The sequence below is a fragment of the Stegostoma tigrinum genome, chromosome 12 (assembly GCF_030684315.1).
Source record: "Stegostoma tigrinum isolate sSteTig4 chromosome 12, sSteTig4.hap1, whole genome shotgun sequence".
In the NCBI taxonomy this organism is placed as follows: Eukaryota; Metazoa; Chordata; class Chondrichthyes; order Orectolobiformes; family Stegostomatidae; genus Stegostoma; species Stegostoma tigrinum.
Genome location: NC_081365.1, coordinates 24,251,902 through 24,273,026, shown reverse-complemented (window position 1 = coordinate 24,273,026; position 21,125 = coordinate 24,251,902). Strand labels below are relative to the sequence as shown.

The 21,125-nt window shown below is 42.1% G+C and overlaps 1 protein-coding gene across 9 annotated transcripts in view; it reads right to left on the bottom strand.

Moving 5' to 3' along the window:
- synj1 (synaptojanin 1) overlaps positions 1 to 20,265 on the bottom strand; it is a 101,146-nt gene extending 80,881 nt beyond the window's left edge. For 8 of the 9 annotated variants that reach the window (XM_048540955.2, XM_048540958.2, XM_048540959.2 and 5 more), the window contains exons 1-2: positions 20,150 to 20,265; positions 19,407 to 19,549 (exon numbers count right to left, since the gene is read on the bottom strand). In XM_048540955.2, the coding sequence (XP_048396912.1) occupies positions 19,407 to 19,536 (130 nt within the window). In that variant the 5' untranslated portion in view covers positions 19,537 to 19,549; positions 20,150 to 20,265. Of the gene's footprint in view, positions 1 to 19,406; positions 19,550 to 19,895; positions 20,048 to 20,149 lie in introns of those variants that run through there. The other variant, XM_059650208.1, reaches the window with a different exon arrangement.
- Positions 20,266 to 21,125: the final 860 nt, after the last annotated feature.

The following is a 21,125-nucleotide window of genomic DNA, read 5'->3' as shown; positions in this document are numbered from 1 at the left end:
CTCGCTGAATTGTTTGGAAGTGATATCTATAGTGGACTGAGGAATATTAATGGATGTTGCTTGTATGAACTTCCAGACGGCATGTGATAAAGTCGCACTTAAGAGACACTTAACCATGGAAAGTGAGTGCAAATTACTGACATGGCTTGGAAATGAGTTGAGCAGCAGGTGACAGAAAGTGGGGATAACTAGTACGTGCTCAAATTGGCAGGATGTGACCAATGATGTCTCAAAGGGATCACTGTTAGGGCCTTAACTATTTACTTATTCACATTAATATGTTATGTACTGGATAATAGCACAGAAAATCATATCAAAATTTGATGACACAAAATTAGGCAGCATTGTAGACAGTGTAAATAGTAGCATAATACTACAAAGAGATATTGATAGACTAAATGGGCAAATCTGTGACAAATCGAGTGCAATATAGGCAAGTGAGATGTATTTTGGACCGAAAAAATAGATCAGGGCACTTTCTAGGTAGTATAACAATAAATGCAATGGATGCCCAAAGAAACTCCGGATCAAGTACAAGAATTTTTTTTTAAATGTCACGGACAGACAATAATCAAAAAATAATGGAGTGCTGGCCTTTATAGATACAGTACTGAAATACAAGGATGCAGAAGTTATAATACAGTTGAACAAAACACTGGTTAGACGCCACTTAGAACATGAGGAGCAAATTGGGGCACCACACCCTCCAAAGGATTTATTGGCCTTGGAGGGAGTATAATGATAACCTCATCCCTGAAGTCCGGGTATGTGAAGAGATAATGCTAATTAGGCAAGTTCTCTCCAGAATTTAGAAGGTTCAGGAGTGGTCTGATTGAAGTCTTCAAGGTATTAACAGGAAAAGACAGCATAAGTAAAGATGAACTTTTCCACAGTTTGGGGATTCTAGAACTCAGGGGCATAATCTGAGAATTAAGGTCAAGACTGCACAAGGGAGATGTTGAGGAGCATTTCTACACTGCGGTAGACACTTGGAACGCTCACCCATTAACAAAAGTGGATTTTTTTTTAAAACCATTAATTTAAGGCCAGCAATTATTGCCCATTCCTAATTACTCAGAGGGCAGTTGAGAGTCAATCACATTGTTGCGGGTCTGGAGTCAAACGTCAGCCAGACTTTACTTAATCAGATGGGATTTTTCTGACAATCGCTAATCATTAGTCTCCCAGTTCCAGATTTTTATTGATTTTAAATTCCATCATATGCCAAGACGGGATTTGAATCCAGATCCCTAGAACAGTACTGGACATCTGGGTTACTCATCTAATGAGAGAATACAATTGCCATTGCCTCACCATTAAATGATGCTGGATCAATTGTTTATTTTAACTCTGAAATAGATAAATCTTTATTAGGTAAAAGCATTAAGGAATATGGGTCAAAGGCAGGTGCATGGAGTTAGGCCTCAGATCAGCCATGATCTCACTGAATGGTGTAACAGCTCGAGAGGCTGAATGGCTTACTTCTGTTCCTATGTTTCCCATCATATCTACCCTTTTTGTTTCATCTGCTGTAGTGGGTAAAAGTAATACCTGAAAATATATTCCAGAAATCACCTTCCGCATACAGAAATTACTGCAGTGAACAACACAAGATCGAACTTGTTTGCCTTCTAATATACTTGCAGTCACATGACACAATACTGTTAATTGCCTTGATGCATCACCAATTCCATCAATTAGTTTTTCAGACGCCCAGACACGACAGCAGGAAAATCCCCTATGACGGACAGCTTTGGGAGTCCAACGTCAGTCAGAAAAAATAATCACCTCTCCTTCCTGAGTGTACTACACTCACAATGCCCTCAAACTATTCACTGATATTATACTGTCATATATTTACTGTAGGAAATTTACTGAATTACAAATTGAATATTTGAACACTTCCAGCTTTAATATTCATGATTTATCACCTGCTCAGTGCATTTTTTTTTGGTCATCCACCCCAACACAATTGGTGCAATATTTTCTGGACAAACTGAAACACTCAGCAGGTCTAGCAGCATCTACGGAGAGAAAGCAGAGTTAATGTTTCATTTGAGTGATCCTTCTTCACAACAAGAGAGTTAAAAGTGTGATGAATTTTATGCTGGTTGAGAGGGTGGTTTAAGAACAAGACACTGTCCTGAAAACTTTGGTTGACTCAAAACTTCAGCTTTCAGAGTGTAGCCCCTTCGTCAGGTAAAGGGAGAGAGAAGCATACAGAACACAGAATTTATGGGCAGAGAGAGAGAGAGATCAAAAGACCACACAAATGGTGTGAGTGCGGCGCCAAATGAGAAGTCCCTGCAGGTGATTCAAAGTGTTAGATGGTGTGAGTAAAGAGTCAACAACTAAAGAACAAGTGAAGGGATGGCCTATAATCGGATTAAATGAGGCAGAGATAACTACAAAAAAAAACTTATCCATCACAAGTTCCAATGTGCCACAGCGCAAAGCCATGACTTCTTCAGAAGACAGACACAGATATGGCTGATAGAGCACCCGCTGTTGTCCAGTACGTTCTTAGAGTAAAGAGACTAGGCCATGCTCTTTGCAGCCTTCGATGAAGTCAAACATCTTGCCAAAATCATCCCCACACCTCCACATCTCGCCTTCAAACAACCGTCAAACCTTAAACAGACCGTTGGGTCGTTTGCTGTGAGCAGTCTTCAGGAGAACATCGACCACTACACCACACAACCCTGCCAAGGCAACCTCTGCAAGACATGTTAGATCATCGATATGGATGCTATCATTACACGCAGGTTACCACCAGCCACGTACATGGTAGATGCTCATGTGACTCAGTCAATGCTATCTATTTCACATGCTGCAGGCAAGAGTGCCCCAAGGCATAGTACATTGGTGAGACCACACAGACACTGTGACAATGGATTAATGGGCACTGTGCAACAATTTCCGGACAAGACTGTTTCCTCCCAGTTGGGGAGCACTTCATTGGTTAAGGACATTCAGCCTCTGATTTTTGGCTAAGCGTCCTCCAAGATACACAACAACGCACAATCACCAAGCAGGGCTTGATAGCGAAGTTCCATACTAACGAAGATGGCCATAACCCTGATCTTGAGTTCATGCTGCGCTACATGTGACCCCAGTTCACTGTTCTGTATTTGGAAAATTTTCCTTACTGTTATGTTTTGTCACCATCATAGTTATGATCTCTCTACATTAATTAGTTTGTACAGCTTTGGATTACTTATGATTATAGCTAGACCCTAAGGCTTATCATGTTAGTCCAGTAATTTGGTTTGTCTCCAGCACCACCATACTTAATATTTTGTAATTATTGCTCTGCCTCGTTTAATCTGATTACAGGTCATCCTTTCGCTTGTTCTTCAGCTGTTGACACTTTATTCAACGCCTAACACCTCCTATCACACTAGTTGTATGGTCGTTTGATCTCTCTGCCCTTAAATTCTGTATGCTTCTCTCTCACTTCACCTGACGAAGAGTCTACGCTTCGAAAGCTTGTGATTTCAAGTAAACCTGTTAGTCCAGCCCAGTCCAACACTGGCACCTCAGCATCATTACTCAAAACATAACTTTGGTTGTCTCTCCACAGATGCTACCAGATCGGTGGAGTTTCTCCAGCGTTTCTCCTTGCCTTCTAACGTAACCTTGACCTTGCTTTTCAGGGTTACGTTAGAAGGCAAGGAGAGATTAAATAAAAAGATGGTCTTGGAACAAGAGAGAAAGAGTGGCAATGGTTGTAGCCAAAAAAAAACAAAGCATTGGTCCGGAGTAAGTGTTAGCGTCAGAGTAAAAGATACGTCTCCTTTTCTTAAGCTGAGACACAAAAGCAAAACAAACGTCTGGCAATGGCAAAACAAAACAAAACATAATGACAGAGCTCACTGTCTGAGGTTGTTGAACAAATGTCGAGACCAGCATGCTATAAAGTGCCTAACTGGAAGAAAAAGGACGGATCTTTGAGCTTCTGTTTGCTCAACAATTGCAGCATGAAGAAATGTGAGCGTGCTAGTATGGTGCTGATTTAAAATGCCAGGCAACCAGAAAATCAGGGTAATGCTTATAGATTGACAAAGGAGTGTTCGATAATTAAGGTATTTTTTAATTTGTGTAGAACAATAAAGGAAATCACTTTGCAAATAAATCTAGCAATTAAAAAGTGAACAGAAATTAGCTACTTGTACATGTGTTAAACATGTAATGCAGTGAAACATCTCAGTCATTTCACAGATGTATTATGAAACAAAGTACACCACTCAGATTAGGAGGACCACAAGCTTGATCAAACAGATTTAAAAAGAGCGAAACACAAACAGAAATTGTTGGAGAAACTCAGCAAGTCTGGCAGCATCCGAACTCTGCAAAATTCCATTAAACACTACATCCCATTTGCTAAAACATTCACAGACTACAGCCGTGATAATGGGAACTGCAGATGCTGGAGAATCCAAGATAATAAAATGTGAGGCTGGATGAACACAGCAGGCCCAGCAGCATCCCAGGAGCACAAAAGTTGACGTTTCGGGCCTAGACCCTTCAGAGAGGGGGATGGGGTGAGGGTTCTGGAATAAATAGGGAGAGAGGGGGAGGCGGACCGAAGATGGAGAGAAAAGAAGATAGATGGAGAGGAGAGTATAGGTGGGGAGGAGGGAGGGGATAGGTCAGTCCAGGGAAGACGGACAGGTCAAGGAGGTGGGATGAGGTTAGTAGGTAGGAGATGGAGGTGCGGCTTGGGGTGGGAGGAAGGGATGGGTGAGAGGAAGAACAGGTTAGGGAGGCAGAGACAGGTTGGACTGGTTTTGGGATGCAGTGGGTGGAGGGGAAGAGCTGGGCTGGTTGTGTGGTGCAGTGGGGGGAGGGGACAAACTGGGCTGGTTTTGGGATGCAGTGGGGGAAGGGGAGATTTTGAAACTGGTGAAGTCCACATTGATACCATTGGGCTGCAGGGTTCCCAAGCGGAATATGAGTTGCTGTTCCTGCAACCTTCGGGTGGCATCATTGTGGCACTGCAGGAGCCCATGATGGACATGTCATCTAAAGAATGGGAGGGGGAGTGGAAATGGTTTGCGACTGGGAGGTGCAGTTGTTTATTGCCAACCGAGCGGAGGTGTTCTGCAAAGCGGACCCCAAGCCTCTGCTTGAGGAAGCCACACCGGGTATAGTGGATGCAGTATACCACATTGGCAGATGTACAAGTGAACCTCTGCTTAATATGGAAAGTCATCTTGGGGCCTGGGATAGGGGTGAGGGAGGAGGTGTGGGGGCAAGTGTAGCATTTCCTGCGGTTGCAGGGGAAGGTGCCGGGTGTGGTGGGGTTGGAGGGCAGTGTGGAGCGAACAAGGGAGTCTCGGAGAGAGTGGTCTCTCCGGAAAGCAGACAAGGGTGGGGATGGAAAAATGTCTTGGGTGGTGGGGTCGGATTGTAGATGGCGGAAGTGTCGGAGGATGATGCATTGTATCCGGAGGTTGGTGGGGTGGTGTGTGAGAACGAGGGGGATCCTCTTAGGCCGGTTGTGGCGGGGGCGGGGTGTGAGGGATGTGTTGCGGGAAATGCGGGAGACGTGGTCAAGGGCGTTCTCGACCACTGTGGGGGGAAAGTTGCGGTCCTTGAAGAACTTGGACATCTGGGATGTGCGGAAGTGGAGTGCCTCATTGTGGGAGCAGATGCGGCGGAAGCGGAGGAATTGGGAATTCCTCCCACTTCCTACAGACTAAGGGGGCGGCCATGGGCACCCGCATGGGCCCCAGCTATGCCTGCCTCTTTGTAGGTTACGTGGAACAGTCCCTCTTCCGCACCTACACAGGCCCCAAACCCCACCTCTGCCTCCGTGACATTTATGACTGTATCGGCGCCGCCTCTTGCTCCCCAGAGGAGCTCGAACAGTTCATCCACTTTACCAACACCTTCCACCCCAACCTTCAGTTCACCTGGGCCATCTCCAGCACATCCCTCACCTTCCTGGACGTCTCAGTCTCCATCTCAGGCAACCAGCTTGTAACTGATGTCCATTTCAAGCCCACCGACTCCCACAGCTACCTAGAATACACCTCCTCCCACCCACCCTCCTGCAAAAATTCCATCCCCTACTCCCAATTCCTCCGCCTCCGCCACATCTGCTCCCATGATGAGGCATTCCACTTCCGCAGACTACAGACCACAGACTACAGCCCCTTGTTTCCAATCCAAAACTGGCACAATGACAAACTCACCACATTCCACAATGATCCCACAAACTTTTACTTCTGATAAGTCTGAGATGTTGTCAACATGAATTTTAGTTAGGCGTTTGACAACATTCACCACACTATCCTCATGAATCCTCATTGTTACTTTCTACAAAAATTCAATTAAGTTGCTAAGCCACAAACCTCCCTTGACAAAACCATGGCGACTATTTCTGATTAATCCACATCTGTGTGACGGCTATCTGGTCTTAGAATTCATTTTAATTACTTGTCCATCATTGAAGACAGACTTACAGTCCTATTATTGTCTTAACTTTTAAACAATGGTAAAACATTCTTCGACCTCCAATACTCTGGTACTTCAAATATATCTAATGTTGATTGGAAATTGATTCTCTAAGCATCTGTTATTTCCTCCTTGACTTCATTAACAGCCTGGGAAACAATTCAGCCCTGATGATTCAACCACCTTTAAGGATGTTAGTCCCTCAATACTTTTCTCACATCACATTTATCATATCTACTATTTCACAACCCTCCTCATTAACTAGAATGTCTGTGACAAAGTTAAGCCTCATCAGTACTGTATGATTTTGTGATGAGGTCTTTTGGTCCATTGTGTCTTTACCAAAGCTGTACTAAATCCACACTACTTCCACCTTCCAGCAGTGGCCCATACACACTTCTATGGCTCCCGCCAGGCAATGCATTCCCGTCCACCATCACCATCCTTTGTTTGGTAAACATTTTCCTCAAATCCCATCTAAATCTCACATCTTTCACCTTAAAACCATGTCACCTTGTTAGCCATTTCCTAATCAATATGATCTGGAAGCAGGCCTCCTGGCACAGATGTAGGGACATTACCACTGTGCCACAAGAGCCCAATGGCCCCTGGTTGAGTCTTGAGCTAAGAGAAACAGCTGCTTTCTATTCCACCTGTCAGTGCCCCCAATCTTATAACCTCTGTTGGATCCCTCATCAACCTCCTCTAATCCAGGATAACCCAAGCTCATCCAGTCTATCAGAGTCATACAGAACGGAAAGAGACCCTTCAGTCCAATCAGTCCATGCTGACCACAATCTCATACTAAACCAGTCCTACTTGCCTGTGGTTGGCCTATATCCCTCCAAACATTTCTTATTCATGTACTTATCTAAATGTCTTTTAAGCATTGTAACTGCCCCTTTATCTACCGCTTTCTCTGGAAGTTCATTCCACACATGAACCACTGTGTTTAAAAAAAAAAAGTCCCTCATGTCTTTTGACAGTTAATGTGCTCCATCCAAGGAAACATTCTGGTGAACTACCTCTGCATCCCCTCCAGTCCAATCACATCTTTTCAATTGTGCAGAGACCAGTACTGTACATTGTACTCCATCTGTGGCCTAAACAAAGTCCTGTCCAGCTCCAACATAATGTCCCTGTTCTTATAATCTTTGCAATGACTGATAAAGGCAAGTGTCTCATCCTGGAGACCAGTTACTAGTGGTGTACCGCAAGGGTCGCTGTTTGTCATTTTTACAAATGACCTGGATGAGGGCGTAGAAGGATGGGTTAGTAAATTTGCAGACGACGCTAAGGTCGGTGGAGTTGTGGATAGTGACGAAGGATGCTGTAGGTTGCAGAGAGACATAGATAAGCTGCAGAGCTGGGCTGAGAGGTGGCAAATGGAGTTCAATGCAGACATGTTGAAGGTGATGCACTTTGGTAGGAGTAACCAGAAGGCAAAGTACTGGGCTAATGGTAAGATTCTTAGTAGTGTGGATGAGCAGAGAGATCTCAGTGTCCATGTACACAGATCCTTGAAAGTTGCCACCCAGGTTGACAGGGCTGTTAAGAAGGCATACAGTGTTTTAGCTCTTATTAATAGAGGGATCGAGTTCCGGAACCAAGTGGTTATGGTGAAGCTGTACAAAACTCTCGTGCAGCTGCACTTGGAGTATTGTGTACAGTTCTGGTCACCGCATTATAAGAAGAATGTGGAAGCTTTGGAAAGGGTGCAGGGGAGATTTACTAGGATGTTGCCTGGTATGGAGGGAAGGTCTTACGAGGAAAGGCTGAGGGACTTGAGGCTGTTTTCGTTAGAGAGAAGAAGGTTGAGAGGTGACTTAATTGAAACATATAAAATAATCAGAGGGTTAGATAGGGTGGATAGGGAGAGCCTTTTTCCTAGGATGGTGACGGCGAGCACGAGGGGGCATAGCTTTAAATTGAGGGGTGAAAGATATAGGACAGATGTCAGAGGTAGTTTCTTTACTCAGAGTAGTAAGGGAATGGAACGCTTTGCCTGCAATGGTAGTAGATTCGCCAACTTTAGGTACATTTAAGTCATCATTGGACAAGCATATGGACGTACATGGAATAGTGTAGGTTAGATGGGCTGGAGATCGGTATGACAGGTCGGCACAACATCGAGGGCCGAGGGGCCTGTACTGTGCTGTAATGTTCTATGTTCTATCTTAACTACTTGTGTAATCTGAACCGTACCACTCTCAGGGATTTGTGGACGAGAACCCCAGAATTCTTATGGTCCTCAAATTCCTCGTATCCTTTCATTCATGGAGTACTCCCTTGCCTTATTTCTTCAAAAAGTGTATCAACTCACATTTAAAAGATTTACAACCATGTTACAGAGACTGTAGGATTTGAGTTATAAAGAAGGGGCAGGACTGACTGGGACTTGTTACCTCCGGAGACGGGGAGGCTAAGGGGTAACCTTGGAGAGATTTATAAAATCTCAAGTGGCATAGATAGTCTATTCAGTTTGTGTATTTTCCCCTGGGTAGGGGAGTCCAAAATTAGACAGCATAGGTTTAAGGTGAGTGGTGTAAAATTTAAAGGGACCTGAGGGACAATTTTTTCACACCGAGACTGGCACATATAAGGAACGAGGTGCTAGAACGGTAGAGGTGGGTACAATCAAAATTACTTTCTCTTAACTGTTCCAGTGTTTTAGGAATTACCGGTCAATTGCTTAAATAATCAAATTATTGCAATTATCAGCATGCGAATAGATTACATCCAGAATTATTTCAATTACTAAGCATCTTTACTACATCAATAACATCAGGATCATTCACGACCCCCAGTTACTGGAAGGCTATGTCCAAACTGAGCCCCAGTACTGACAATTAGGCCACACATGGCAAGGTGGTGGTGTACTGGTAATCATAATGGACTAGCAAAACAGAACTCAGGCCAGTGTTCTAGAAAAACAGGTTCGAATCCCACCATGTGAGATTTTGGATTTTGAATTCAATAAAATGTGGAATACTCAGCTTGTCTAAGTGCACCTTGCTCACTCACTATTGCCCTTATGTGGCCTGGCTTATGTGATTCCAGACCTACAACAATGTGCCTTACTCTAATTGTTCCTCTTAAAACTCAAATCCTGGCCTAGCCCTGACACATATACCCCAGAAATTTTTTTTTTTTTAAATTATCCACAACTAACCAAGTTTCTTAGTGATTGCTCGTGCTTCTGGATTTCCTGGTACACATGGCAGGATTTCGTTGGTGTTTTCCTTATGCCTATCTTCCCGAATGGACTCTCGAAAACCTGGGCATCACTCCAACTGATGAGGAATAACTTTAATAAACTTTCCTGAGATGTATTTCTTTTGAGGATATTACTGGAGAGTTTCATCTAATACTTGGAGAAACCAATCTATTCAAAATTAAATTGGAACAAACTTACATAATATAAATATAAAAGTAGACATTGGGCCGCTCCAAATTAATGCTGGAAGGCTAGTGATGGGAGATAAGGAAATAGCTGAAGAACTTAATAAGTACTTTGCGTCAGTCTTCACAGTGGAAGGCATGAGTAGTATCCCAACAATTAAGGAGAGTCGGGGACAGAGTTGAGTATAGTAAGCATTACAAAAGAGTAAGTGCTAGAAAAGCTAAAAGGTCTAAAAATTAATAAATCTCCTGGCCCTGATGGGCTACATCCTCGAGTTCTGAGGGAGGTGGCTGAGGAAATAGCAGAGGCGTTGGTTGAGATCTTTCAAAAGTTACTGGAGTCAGGGAAAGTCCCAGATGATTGGAAAATCACTGTTGTAACCCCCTTGTTTAAGAAAGGATCAAGACAAAAGATGGAAAATTATAGGCCGTTTAGCCTAACCTCGTTGTTGGTAAAATTCTAGAATCCATCGTTAAGGATGAGATTTCTAAATTCTTGGAAGTGCAGGGTCGGATTAGAACAAGTCAGCATGGATTTGCAAAGGGGAGGTCATTCCTGACAAATGTTTAAGAACTCTTTGGAGAGGTAACAAATATCTTAGACCAGGGAACCCAGTGCATGTTATCTATCTCGACTTCCAAAAGGCCTTTGATAAGGTGCTCACAGGAGGCTGCTGAGTAAGGTGAAGGCCCATGATGTTCGAGGTGAGCTACTGGCATGGATTGAGGATTGGCTGTCTGACAGAAGGCAGAGGATTGGGATAAAAGGCTCTTTTTCGGAATGGCAATCGGCGACAAGTGGTGTCCCGTAGGGTTCAGTGTTGGGGCCACAGCTGTTCATTTTAGTACATTAATGATCTGGATGAAGGGACTAGGGGCATTCTGGTGAAGTTGGCAGATGATACAAAGTTAGGTGGACAGGCAGTTGGGAGGCTGCAGAAAGATTTAGACATTTTAGGAGAGTGGTTCAGGAAACGGCTGATGAAATTCAACGTGAGCAAATGCAAGGTCTTGCACTTCGGGAAAAAAAGTGCACAGGCATGAACTATTTGCTAAACGGTGAGAAAGTTCATAAAGCTGAAGTACAAAGGGGTCTGGGAGTGCTAGTCCAGAATTCTCTGAAGGTTAACTTGCAGGTTGAGTCTGTGATTAAGCAAGCAAATGTAATGGTGTCACATATCTCAAGAGGGTTGGAATATAAAAGCAGCGGTGTGCTTCTGAGATTTTATAAAGCTCTAGTTAGGCCCCATTTAGAATACCGTGTCCAATTTTGGCCCCTACACCTCAGTACGGGCATAGTGGCACTGGAGCATGTCCAGCTGAGATTCACATGGATGATCGCTGGAATGGTAGGCCTAACGTACATTGAACGGCTGAGGATCCTGGGATTGTATTCATTAGAGTTTAGAAGGTTGAGGGGAGATCTAATAGAAACATACAAGATAATGCGTGGCTTAGAAAGGGTGGACGCTGGGAAGTTGTTTCCGTTGGGGAGACTAGGGCCCGTGGGCACAGCCTTAGAATTAGAGGGGTAAATTTAGAACAGAAGTGAGGAAACATTTCTTCTGCCAGACAGTGGTGGGCCTGTGGAATTCATTGCCACGGAGTGCAGTGGAGGCCAGGACGTTAAATATCTTCAAGGCAGAGATTGATAATTTCTTGATCTCGCAAGAAATTAAGGGCTACAGGGAGAGTGTGGGTAAGTGGAGCTGAAATGCCCATCTGCCATGATTAAATGGCGGAGTAGACTTGATGGACCGAATGGCCTTACTTCCACTCCTATGTCTTATGATCTTATATTATAAAACTTGCGGGGAAAAAAGATAGCATTCTTTGAGATGAACTACCAGTTACTTTTTACATTGAGGGAATAACATGATCTGCACACGAGGAAAACTACGTTCTTTTTCAAATGTGTACGCAAATCTGTTAAATGGAGATTTTTAATTCCTTTAGTCGAATATCTTTCGAATCGTCACTTTCATGAATCCAGATAGCAGACAAAAATATTATGGGGTCAGATATCAACTTCAGTATCTGTCTTGGAAGTAACCACAACAAACATCAACTGTTAGTACATATTTGACATTTCTTCCCACTTGCACAGCAGGCAAAATTACCTATAGCCTGACATCAGTATTAAGACTGAATTCGGATAAATTTGAAGGGCACGATTGTTCTCAATAATGATAGAAAGACTCTTCAAATATTAAGTGCTCAATCAATAAACGTGAATACCAACTTTCCTCAAAATATTTTTGTCTACTATCTGGATTCACGAAAGCAAATATTAAGTGCTCAATCAATAAACGTGAATACCAACTTTCCTCAAAATATTTTTGTCTACTATCTGGATTCACGAAAGCAAATATTAAGTGCTCAATCAATAAACGTGAATACCAACTTTCCTCAAAATATTTTTGTCTACTATCTGGATTCACGAAAGCAAAGATTCGAAAGGTATTCAACTAAAGGAATTTAAAACAATCTACATTTAAAAGATTTGCATACGAGACCATTGGGTTAATTATGCTTACGCCAGTCAAAGATCTGATCCCATACTCCAGATTTTGGCCCAAAGCCATGAAGGCTATGGCAATTTAAGTAAATACCCAACTACTGTTTAAATGTTACAAGAGTATCAGACTTGAGCACCCTTTCAGGCAGTGAGGTCGAGGTGTTCACCAATCTCAACCAAAAAATATTTTCTACTGTGGCTCAGCTACTACAGCCAAGTACCCCATGGGCATTCTTAACCACTTTATCTCCTACACTGCTAGCTTCACGAATCTGTGGACGTGCACACCAATATCCCTATGACTGGAAAGTACTTTCCAGAATCCTGCTATTAACAGTGTAATTCCCGACTTTATTAACACTCCAGCTCCCAAGTGGATTATCTTTGACTTTTCAGAGTTGAATTCCATTTGCCACTGCTTTGCCCTGGTATCCTATCAACTACTTATCACCAAAGCCATTTTATGTCATCCCAAGTGTCTTGAAGATACAGTTTATGTTTAACATACACTACAAAACGACAAGGACCCTAGATTTTACCCGTGGAACACTAGAAACAAACCTTCAGTCACAAAAACATTCCTCTACCAGCACCCTCTGCTTACTGCCCCTCAGAAAACTTTGGATCCAAATGTTCACTTTACCTGGATCCCATGGGCTTTTTCTTAATCCATCTGCCTTCAGGAGCCTTATTAAAAGCTTTGCTACCGTCCATGTCGATCACATTGAATGCATTGCCTTCAACATGCCTTGATGAATTCTCAAAAAAGACTGCTCAAATTTATCGATCATGGCCTTCCTTTAACATATCCTTGCTGACGATCCCTGACTTTACCAGCATGCTGCCTGGATCGAAGGGTATTAATTATGAAGAGAGATTGGACAAACTTGGACAACCTGTTAGAAATTTACAAAAATTATGAAGGGTATGGATAGTGAGAACGTTTTACCCCAGGGTAGAAATGTCGATTGTTAGGGGATGGGCTTAAGGTGATAGGAGAAAAGTCTGAAAGAGATGTGAGGCAGGAGTTTTTTTTTAAAAATACAGGGTGGTAACTACTTAGAATGCCTTTCAATAGGAGGTAGTGGAAGCAGATGCAATGGCAACATTTAGGAGGCACCTTGACAGATATATGAACTGGCAGGGAAGAGAAGGGTACAAACAGCATAGAGGCAAAAGATTTTTTGGTTGAGAAAGGCATCATTTTTGGTGTAGTCCAGGTGGGCCAAATGGTCTGTCCCGTGCTGTATGGTTCTTCGATTTAGCCCTCATTAATCAGTGCCTCTCCAAAAGCAGGTATACTCTGTCCTACAGAATTCTAGTGACTTCCCAACCATAGAAGTTAGACTTACTGGTCAGTAATTGGCTAGTCGATCACTTCCATCTTTTGGTTTTAAATAACGATGACCATAAGTGAGGTGCTAGAAATATTTTAAAAATTACTGCCAGAGTACCCAAAATCTCTTCCCTTGCCTCTTTCAACAGCCTGGGATACATTACATCCAGACCTGCAGATTTATCAACTTTTAAGGCTGCTATACTTGCTCATACATCCTCTCTCCATGCTAAATTTCTTCACCTCAGGTGTCCACATCAATACACCCTTTCCTACTGTGAAGACCAATGCAAAGTAATCATGGAGGACTGTTCCCACGCCCTTTGGATCCACACATATTCCCTCTATGGTTATTAATGGCCCCCCTTGTTTCTCTATGTTGTTCTCTTGCTCTTTATATATTTAAAAAAAACCTTCAGTGTTTCTTTATTCTATCCAGCAATGCTTACTCATGCACTCCCTTCTTGAAATTTCCTTCAAGATATCTCGTCTCCTCCTCCTCCTTTACTGTTGAGGGACCTTGCCAGATTGAACCTTCTGTCTGCCTGAAGCTTCTTGCTTTTGTAAAGAAAACTTATGTCCCTTGACATCCGGGGCTCTCATCCTTTGCCTTTACAGGAATATATTTTCTCTGTACTCTCTCTATTTCCTTTTGAATATGTCAACCTTCTGACATAGTTTATTATTAAGTAGACACTCTCAGTACACTTCAGCTAAATCATACTTGCTTTCATAAAGTTAGCCTTTCCCCAGTTTAGAAGTTTTACCCCTGGCCCATTCATATCCTTCTCTATAATTCAGTTAGTTTGGGGATAGTGATGGTTACCATCACTAAAATGCTCCCTAATTGATAATACCCACCACCTGCCTGAGCTCATTTCTAAATGCTGGGTCCTGAACTGTCCCTAGCTAGCCAGAATACGTACTGGTGAAAAAAGTTCTCCAGAATGCAACTAAGAATTGTTCCATCCCTACCTTGCACACAAGAACTATCCCAGTTAACATTTGGGTAGCTAAAATCCTTACTGCCATATTATTCCTGACCTCTCCAAAATTTATGAGACTTTGACCACCTCTCCTGCTCACCCTGATTGTTTGGAGGCTTTGTGTGTTTTTACTTCTACCCATTTGGTCTCATTTTATAAATCATTCAAAAATAATAGCCCTCCTCATAACTGTAATGCATTCTTGATCAATATTGTAACACACTCTCTCACACACAGAAAAAAAAAATACTCCATCACCTGGAATTCAGAGCTGCTAATCCTGCCATATTTCAGTCAAGTCTCAATCACAGGCAAGCAGTAGTATGAAATCAGAGATAATAAAATGTGAGGCTGGATGAACACAGCAGGTTTGTGCTCCTGAGATGCTGCTTGGCCTGTGTTCATCCAGCCCCACATTTTATTATCTTGGAATTCTCCAGCATCTGCAGTTCCCATTATCTCTTAAGTATGAAATCAGAGCTGTGTATGCCCTTCGCTCAGCTTTGTTGTCCATTGGTTAGTTGAAAACTATTGGTATAAATACAGTCAAAAGCTTTCTACAGCAGCATCAGCAGCCAGAATAAATACTGAAGCTCAGCTCCAATCATTCTGCTCCAGCTAGGAGAGAGGGGAGACCTAAGAGCAGGCAGAGGAGAATCTATGGTCAGGAGAACCAGAGCAGTGTGAGAGAGACATAATCTGAGAATGCAGCAGCAGGTCTGACTCTCCTGCAATTGCTGCTGCATCAATCATAACACAGCACTCAGTTTCCATTCTGACTGAGGGCCAAGTTGCAATTATTTAAGTTCTACAAATTGAACTAGCCCAGAATGCCCGATTATATTTTAGTTTCTGAAAGCAATACCAAGAAAAAAAAATCTCATTTCTGAGATAGAGCTCATGCATTAGAAAGTCATTTTAAAAGAAAATAAGTGCAAGGTATGTGATAGGTGGAGAGTCACATGTTGCATTCCAGAGTTTTGACATTAATTGTGGAAACTTTAAGATGTTATTATGTTTCCAAGCATTTTTACTCTTTCACAAGATACAGGCAGTATCAGCATTCGCTCATCCTCAACTGTCCTTGAGGTGGTAGTGGGAAGCAGATTTCTTGAATTGCTACAGTCCGTATGGTGTGGACGCACCCATTGCACTTTAGATTAGATTGGATTTAGGAAAGTAGTTCCAGGTGTTCAAACCAGCAACACTGAAGGAACATTATATTCCCAAGTCAAGCTTTGAAAAGAATGCCAGAGTTGCTATAATGCATCTTGATACATGATACATTCCGCTGCTCCAATGCATCAGTGGGTACAGTGAATGTAAAAAGTGCTGGATAAGGTGCCAGTCAAACAGCATTGTACTGAATGGCATCGAGCTTCAAATGTTGTTGGAACTATATTTTTCCAGACAGGCAAAGAATATTGTCTTGCTCAAGACGTGCCTTGCAGATGTTAAACAGGCTTTAAGCAGTCAAGCTTAGAGATACTTGCTATAGAACACCAAGCCTCCGACCTGCTTTTGTAGCCTATTTATATGGCTGAAGTAGTTTAATTCTTGATCAATGGTAATCTTCAGGACGTCGATAATAATGGGGAAGAGGGATGGGGTTTGCAAGGATAATACTATTATTTTTAAATAAGTATTACAAATCTATTTTATACCTGGTATTTGAAAAGTGGAATTGTAATTCTCAGAATTGTGGAGTATGTACAACTTTGCCATTGAGCACAATAATCCACGTTAGTATATTGTTGTTAAATAAAAAATGTCAAGGGCCATTGTGCTGGGCCATATTCTTTTTAAAGTGATCTTAAAAGTCAAAGTAAATATAAACACAAAGCTCATAGTTATCTGTCATTACCAAAAGAAATGCTAATTTACAAGCAAAACAGTGAATTTGCTAGAGATGAAATATGCTTCTGTATTATCAAATGTTTCAGCCAACTATATTCAATGTCTACATTCTTTTCAAACATTATATACATTTTAAAATTATTGATCTTATTGTACATTAAACTTCTGCACACAGAAGGGCCGTACAAAAAGAACAGTAAACATTTAACTTTGTACCAGTGTCAGCGTAATGTACATCAATCCTTGATAAGGCAGACAAAGTCCTCCATAGAACATTCAATGCTATCACAAATGTCTCTCTCTTTTGTTACTAACTAGCCCCAGAACTGAAGATGATAAATCTCTCCAAATTTCATGGTTCCAGTAAAAACGGTGCGAGGTATGAAATATAAAATGAATCTTGGCATTTGTTCTCCTCACTCTAGTAACTGAACTGCATTAATACAAGCCTTCTGTAGAATTAAGATTGAAACATCTGACTCTGGAGGAGAGCAGGACCTCAAAAATCCAGAAGTGGCATGAATGGCCAATCCACCTCCTTCATGACTCTATGGAGGAGGATAACAAGAGCATGCTGCATAGTAAACTGCTTCCAAGTCACAAACATTTGCACATTAGCATGAACATCAATAGCTAGAATTCAAAACCACACAAGCTCTCAGATCAACTATGCTCAGACAAAGCCACATTTTGCTTCAGGTAGAAACAATGGCACGGTGAGCACCAGCAATAATCAGAGAAAAGTGATTATTTTTCCTCGAGATCACCATCTGGTGCACCACAGTTTCAATTAAAGCCAATTACATTCTTCATAAATTCTCAAATGATACTTGCAAGATATGTGGCCCACCATGTATGGGGCAGCTCTTGAAAGAACTATTCAATTAGTAGTACTTTTTTTAAAACAATATTCCTCATTGTCCAGCAAATGTTTCTTTATGAAGCATTCATTCAATTCCCATGTGAAAGTTATTAATTACTCCCTATATTTTCGAAAAGTGATGGTAATTTGCAGCATTATAACAACTTGTCCCTACACGTAACCTCCATCTCTTTCACTAATCTCTTTATAACTACATTCCTTGATGACCGACTCTTCAGCCACTGGAAACTATTTCTCTTTATCTATTTTATCAAAACTCAAGATATTTACACCTCAATTAAACCTCTGCTTAGTTGCACCTATCAGGAGAACTGGCTATTTCTCCAGGGTCGCCATTCCACTGAAGATTTTCATCTAGTCCCATTCTAGTAAACTTCCTCCACAAACCTTTAATATCCTTCCCAGATTTTGTTGCCTAAGATGGGCCATAAAACTTCAGCTGCCACCAATTGAGCATTTCCTATTTAGGATTTAGCATAGCTACTTTTATCCTGTGCTCCAGGCATCTGATTACAAAGCTGAGGACCCTGTCTGCTTTTTTAAACAGACTTATCAACTTACCGTGCATATATAATGGATTTGAGTACATATACATCAAAGTCTGCTATTCCAGCAGCCCTCTTAAAGTTGTATATTTTAGTGCAAATTGCATTCCTTCATTATTTGAACCAAAACAAATCACTTCAACCTTTTTTCAAAAATGATTAAAATTTGCACATTTAGAACATAGAACAGTACAGCACAGTACAGGCCCTTCGGCCCACGATGTTGTGCCGTGGAATAATCTTAATCCAAAAATAAAATAACCTAACCTACATTCCCCTCAAATTTACTGCTGTCCATGTGCATGTCCAGCATTTAAGTGGAAATACTCTACATAACGCTGACACTAGTGCAATGTTTAAATAAAAACCTTGTTTGTACAACAACTATACTATGCTCAAGATATTCTTCATGTTACATTATGAATAAACATTAGCTGGAAGACCACATTGGATAAACAAAACACCATTCTAACATCTCAGACTACACTGTTACAAATCTCATTTCTATTACTCTACCACATCCAGGCTGAATCAGGAATGAGTTGATTGCTCTTTGTGTTGCAATGCTGTTCAAGATATGCTGACTGTGGGATCAGTTGTTTTAAATTTCACTTGAATCCATTCCATTTCCGTCACAGTCACCCATTTCCCTGCACCTCCATCCAACTCAAGACTAAAGTGTCAGACTTAGTTAGTCAGTTTCAGTTCTGTTTTGTTTTGTGAAACAAGTTACTTATGATATTTGAATCACAGAATCCCTATAGTATGGAAACAGGTCATTTGGCCTATTAAATCCACACCAATCCTTCTTAGAGCATAAGGTGAAAAGCTTCAGCAGTTTTCAAGTTCTGTAATGCAGAAAATATCATTCTTTCATGTGGAGAGATCTGCATTAAAAGTCATGTTTGAAGTATAACTTATTTCATAGTTTCAGCAATTTGCCTATTAACTGCAAGGAAACTATACATAAGTAAGAGACAGCAAGACTGCAGATGCTAGAAACCAGAGTCAATAAATATGGCACTAGAAAAGCACTGCAGGTCAGACAGCACGAGAAGCAAGGAAATCAACGGTTTGGGCCAAAACATGACTTTGTCTCCTTAGATGCTGTCTAACCTGCTGTGCTTTCCAGCTCCACTTTTATTGTCTACACATAAGGAAGACACAGGCTGCATGATCTGAAGGAATTGAATAATTATTCATCAACTAAGTGATGTTTAGACAGACAAAGGCATCTTTAGTAATTATAGAGTTAAGCTCATGAAGTTCTAGATGACGACTTAAATGTTGTTCATCTCAATAGTAGTTACCAGGAAGTGACCAGTAATCAAGATATTGGTGAAATCTGCTGCTTGGGTAACAATCATTCACTAAAGTTTTAAATCAAAAATCGAAGAAAGTCGCATCTTTTACTTACAGAGAACAGCCACAGCCCTAGATTCGAACAGTAGACAATCGTCCCGGTTTCGGGTTTCTACTATCACGCTGTAAGGACTGGGTGGTGGATCCAGTTTGTGATAGATACGATATCCTTTACTGAATGCCATCTTCTTTAATACCCTGTCGGAGGAGATAAGACGCAGTTCATTTATCAGATCTGACTGACATTGACCCACGCACAGTGTTACACCACACCTCAGTTGAGGTCAAGTCTTCATTTATTTAAACAGCCATAAAGCATACTGGCGCTCTAAGCTCTTATTCCGCAAAGGAAAAGGCGATTTTGAAACGGGTCACGTCTTGCTTGAACTCTCGCCCCATTGAAATGTGGCACATTAAATATTAAAAGATTTGTTTTAAAACACAATCAATAATCTTGAAGCCACTGGACAAATGACTGTTGTCGATGCGATTAATAAAAAATTATTTCGAAGGGGTAACTGTCAACAGATAAAATCCAACAAACCAAATCCTGAGGGAGTGGGGTGGGTGGTTTAAAGAGCTTCCCTTGATCGCTCTTGCAATCTTCGGCCTGTCAGGTCAAGAGAGAGGGAGAGACGGACAGGGCACGGCCGAGCAACCGCTGTGAAGCAGAGCAGATAATTTCCGGCGGTGAGGAGCTCCAGCCGCTGGGGAGGGCTCTTTTCCCTTCTCTTTCCTTATTTCGCTGGCTGGCTGGCTGCTTCCAGCATTTAAACGGTCCATTATCGAAACACAAACCTGCAACTGCAACACCGCAACTGGCAGTTCGGCCCTTCCCTCGATACCTCTCCCAGCAGCTGCAATGTGGAAGCAGCGACTCCTAACCGTCCGCTCTTTCCCCACCACCTGACGCCACTTCCTTGGAAACCGACCCAGCAGTCAATCACCGTGGTGGTCCCGGCCCCTCTGTGACGTCGCATCCGGTGACAGGACTGTGTATCAGCTGGTGATTGCTTGCGGCAAACCAGTTACATTGTGTTCCCTGGCAGTGAAACTGACAATGAGCTGGGTACCCCAGTTAGCATGACTCTGCATAACAAAGTGTGGAGCTGGACGAACACAGCAGGGCAAGCAGCATCTCAGGAGCACAAAAGCTGACGTTTCGGGCCTAGACCCTTCATCAGAGAGGGTCATCCAGCTCCACACTTTGTTATCTTGGATTCTCCAGCATCTGCAGTTCCCATTATCAGCATGACTCTGCATACTGCTTCACTTCTTATTATTCAGAGACGTGGAAGATGGCAATTTCTTTTGTTTATGCATGCCACGAAGGGGCAATCTTTCGTTTTCAAAGGTCATTTCAAAATCCAAATTCTGTCTTGTTTCCTGTGATCCTAACAGACAACGCCGAGAACCTACCCCCGCAGCAATTATCCAGACGGGAAAGAGAGTTAGCGTTTAGGTTGTTGACCTCTTATCAGAATTCATTTGAACCTTAGACCACAAGACCGGGAGCAGAACTAGACCCTTCGGGCAATCAATGATATTGGGAACTGCAGATGCTGGAGAATCCAAGATAACAAAGTGTGGAGCTGGATGAACACAGCAGGCCAAGCAGCATCTCAAGAGCACAAAAGCTGACATTTCGGGCCTAGACCCTTCAGATCTGATGAAGGGTCTAGGCCCAAAACGTCAGCTTTTGTGCTCCTGAGATGCTGCTTTGCATGCTGTGTTCATCCAGCTCCACACTTTGTAACCTTCGGGCAATCGAGCC